Raw genomic sequence first — 4,187 nt, 5'->3', positions numbered from 1 at the left:
GTTTCCATTTATCAAATCCACTTACAAGGCTCTGGTTGGCCCAAAGCTATAGTAAAAGACACTTGCTCAAAATGCTATACAGTGGGACTGAACCCAGAACCAAGCCTCTCACCACATAGCCACACCTGTATATTAATATCACTTTGTATCCCCCAGGAAGGGCATCCAGCTGTAGAAACTCTGCCAAATTAGATTGGAGCCTAGTGTTGCCATCCGGTTTCACCAGTCCTCAGTCAAATCGTCCAACCCATGCTAGCATGGAAAGCGGACGTTAAACGATGATGATGATGATGATGATTTCCATCACTTTCAGCTTCCATCTACCAAATTCACTCACACAGCTTTGGTCGACCCAAGGCTATAGCTGAAGACACTTACTCAAGGTGTTGCACACAAAAACCATATTGTTGAGAAACAAGATTCTTAATCAAACAGCCACAATTAAAAAAAACTAAAATCAAAGACACTGAGTTCACAACAGTGAACACAAAGAGTTACTTACTTGACTTATATACATTTTGTGTAGGCGCCATTCTTGACCCAATGCTTTGATTGTGATATCACTGCCTTGCCCATTTACAAAAAGAGTATCATAAATATGTTTCGTTGTAGATTTCAACCTTCGTCTGAAAGCAGAAGAACAAAAAGATTAATGGAATTTATATTTTATTATAAATATTAAACTTATGCAAATTGTTAATATGGCTCAGTAAGAGCATCAGGCTCACAATCATGAGGTAGTGAATTCAATTCCTGGACTGGGCTGTGTGTTGTGTTCTTGAACAAAACACTTTATTTTGTGTTGCTCCAATTCACTCAGCTGTAGAAATGAGTTGTGATGTAACTGGTGCCAAGTTGTACTGGCCTTTGCCTTTCCCTTGGCATGGAGTTGGAAGGCTAGTATGCATGGGGCACTTCCATAAACAACCTTGCCTGGACTAGTGCTTTGGAGGAAAACTTTCTAGGTGCTATCCCATGGTCAATCATGACTGAAGTGGGAGGGGAGGTCTTTACCCTTTAATGTGACAGCAAATGATGGAGTTGTATTAGTGATACAGATGAAATACTGAGACTTTAGTGTAATTTTCCAGGCTAGCATGGGTTGGATAGGAACATATTTAAGAAACATTTTATGGTTGGATGCCTTTCCTGTCACCAACCCTCACATGTTTTCCAGCAAGGTTATATTTCCCCATGGTCAGACATGTTTTCACAGAAAACTGGATATGAATGACATTCATTTACAACAAGTACATGATATGAAAACAAGGAGACACAAACATACACACACTCACGTACATATACACTTTCAGTTTCCATCAACTGAATGAAGTCAGAAAGCTTTGGTTGACTTGGGGCTATAATAAAAGACACTTGCCCAAGGCACCATGCAGTGGGACTGAACCTGGAATCATGTGGTTGGGAAACAAACTTCTTAATTACACAGCTAGCAATTTGAGGAAAGGTATACCTGTATAATGAGAAATTTGCTTCCCGACCATATCGTTCCAGGTTCAGTCCTACTACATGGCACCTTGGACAAGTGTCTTTTATAACAGCTTCAGGTGGACCAAAGCCTTGTGAGTGGATTTAATAGATAGAAACTGAAAGAATCCCATTGTACATGTGTGTATGTGCCTTTGTTTCAGTGTCTGTCCTCCTCCACTGTTTGACAACCTGTGTCGGTGTGGTTACATCCTTGTAACCTAGTCGTCTGGCAAAAGAGACTGATACAATAAGTAGTAAAGAGTAAAGTTCCTTCCTAAGTCATGTTAACTATTAAGGTCTGGTTTCACGGTTTCCATGGTGTATAAATTCCCCACCTGGACGGGACACCGGTCTGTCACAGGATTACTCATTTTTGCCAGCTGAGTGGAGTAGAGCAACATGAAATGAAGTGTTTTGCTCAAGAACACAATGCATCACCTGGTCCAGGAATTGAAACCATAATCTTACAATCATGACTCCAATACCCTAACCATTAAGCCACATACCTCCACCGATACAATAAGGATCAGGCTTAAAAAATTTTTTTTTAATAAATATAACTACTCCAGCATGGCCGCAGTCCAATGACTGAAACAAGTAAAAGATAAAAGCTAAAAACAGATAATGTAATCAGACTCCAGTATTTGATTAGTATTTTATTATATTCACTCCTGAAACAATGAAAAGCAAAGTTGACCATGGAGGATTTGACCCCAGAATGGTAAAGAGTCTGTACTTGGAAAATTCCAGTTCATGGCACCAGCAGGGGCAAGTTTTTCAGGGTTGATGAAATAGGTACCAGTTATGCACTGGGGATTGATTTAATCCACTTTTCCTCCCCCCACCCCCGAAAAAAAAAATTTCAAGCCTTGTGCCTGTAGCAGAGAGGATTATCATTATTACTGTCAAGCTGGTAGGATTATCAACATACTGGGCAAAATGTTAAGAAGCCTTTCATACGTCTTTGTGTTCTGAGTTCAAATTCTGCTGAGGTCCATTCTGCTTTTCACTCTTTCAGGATCAATAAAATAAGTACCAGTTGAACACCGGAGTCGATGTAATTGACTTATCTCCTCCCTGGAAACTGCTGGCCTTGTGCCAAAATTTGAAACCATTATTATTATTATTATGTTGTTTTTTTTTCTTCTTTCTTCAAATTTTCTTCCATTTCTTGCCGAGTGTTTTCCGTACACCTAGGGCAGAGAAGCTCATTGTATGCATTCCCAGTTTACACAGGCAAATTCACAGGTAAAATATGTATTTAAAAAAAAAAATTAATAAATAAATAAATTCATGAATGGATGTTGTTTTCACAGCAATAATGCTCTTCTCAGTACATGAGTTGTTCCAGTTAACACGATTTTTTGCACTTCTTGTAGGGATGGTAAGCCTGGTATTATTATTATTATTATTACTGTTAAGGTGGTGAGCTGGCAGAATCATTAGTCTGTCCTTACATTCCGAGTTCCAATTCCATCTGGGTCGACTTTGCCATTCATCCTATCGGGGTCAGTAAAATAAGTACCAGTTGAGGACCAGGGTCGATGTAATCACTATCCCCACCCCTAAAATTTCAGGCCTTGTGCCTATATTAGAAACGATTATTATTATTATTATTATTATTATTATTATTATTATTATTATTATTATTATTATTATAACTAAGGTGGCGAGCTGGCAGAATTGTCAGCATGCCAGGCAGACTGCTTAGTAACATTTCAGTCCGTCTTTATGTTCTGAGTTCAAATTCTGCTGAGGTTGACTTTGCCTTTCATCCTTTTGGGGTTGATGTGATCAACTAGTGCCTTCCTGCAAAATTTCAGGCCTTGTGCCTTTAGTAGAAAGGATTATTATTATTGTTATTATTATTATTATTATTATTATAGATGGTGAAATGGTAGATTCATTAGAATGTCAGAAAGATGCTTAGTGACTTTATGGTCTGAGTTTAAATGCCTTTGAGGACAACTTTACCTTTCATCCTTTCAGGGTTGATAAAATATGTATTCACTGGGCACCAGGATTGATGTAATCAACTTATCTCTCCTCTCAAAATTGCAGGCCTTGTGCCAAAATTAGAATTGTCATTATTATTCTTTTATTTGTTTCAGCCATTTGAAAGTGGCCATGCTGGACACCGTCTTTAGTCAAACAAATCGACTTGAGGACTTATTCTTTGTAAGCCTAATACTTATTCTATTGGTCTCTTTTGCCAAACTACTAAGTTACGAGGACATAAACACACCAACATTGGTTGTCAAGCGACGGTGGGGGGACAAACACAGACTTATTACAAAAAAAAGGAAATTATACAAGATATAAGAAGGGCTGTGAAGTAAGAGGTTTGCTTCCTAACCACATAGGTTCAGTCTCACTGTGCGGCACCTTGGGCAAGTGTCTTCTACTGTAACCTTGGGCCAACCAAAGCCTTGTGAGTGGATTTCGTAGACAGAAAGTAAAAGAAACCTGCTTTATGTGTGTGTCTTTGTTGCCCCCCACCAGTGCTTGACAACTGGTGCTGATGTGTTTATGTCCCTGTAACTTAGTGGTTTGGTGAAAGAGAATGATAGAATAAGTAACAGACTTTTAAAAAAATAAGTAAGTACTGGGGTCAATTCATTCGACTAAAAATTCTTCAATGCAGTGCCCCAGCATGGCCACAGTCTAATGACTGAAACCAATAAAAGATAATTAAAAAA

At 38.6% G+C, this 4,187-nt stretch overlaps 1 protein-coding gene across 1 annotated transcript in view; it reads right to left on the bottom strand.

Annotated features, from left to right (window-relative positions):
* Positions 1–4,187, bottom strand: part of LOC106883468 (germ cell-less protein-like 1) — a 49,802-nt gene that overhangs the window by 32,558 nt on the left and 13,057 nt on the right. Inside the window, exon 2 of the mRNA XM_052978260.1 lies at positions 503–626. Coding sequence (XP_052834220.1) covers positions 503–626 — 124 coding nt within the window. The remainder of the gene's footprint in view (positions 1–502; positions 627–4,187) is intronic.

The sequence above is a fragment of the Octopus bimaculoides genome, chromosome 2 (assembly GCF_001194135.2).
Source record: "Octopus bimaculoides isolate UCB-OBI-ISO-001 chromosome 2, ASM119413v2, whole genome shotgun sequence".
Classification (NCBI taxonomy): domain Eukaryota; kingdom Metazoa; phylum Mollusca; class Cephalopoda; order Octopoda; family Octopodidae; genus Octopus; species Octopus bimaculoides.
The sequence above is the reverse complement of the archived record's forward strand: the minus strand, read 5'-3'. Positions and strand labels throughout refer to the sequence as shown.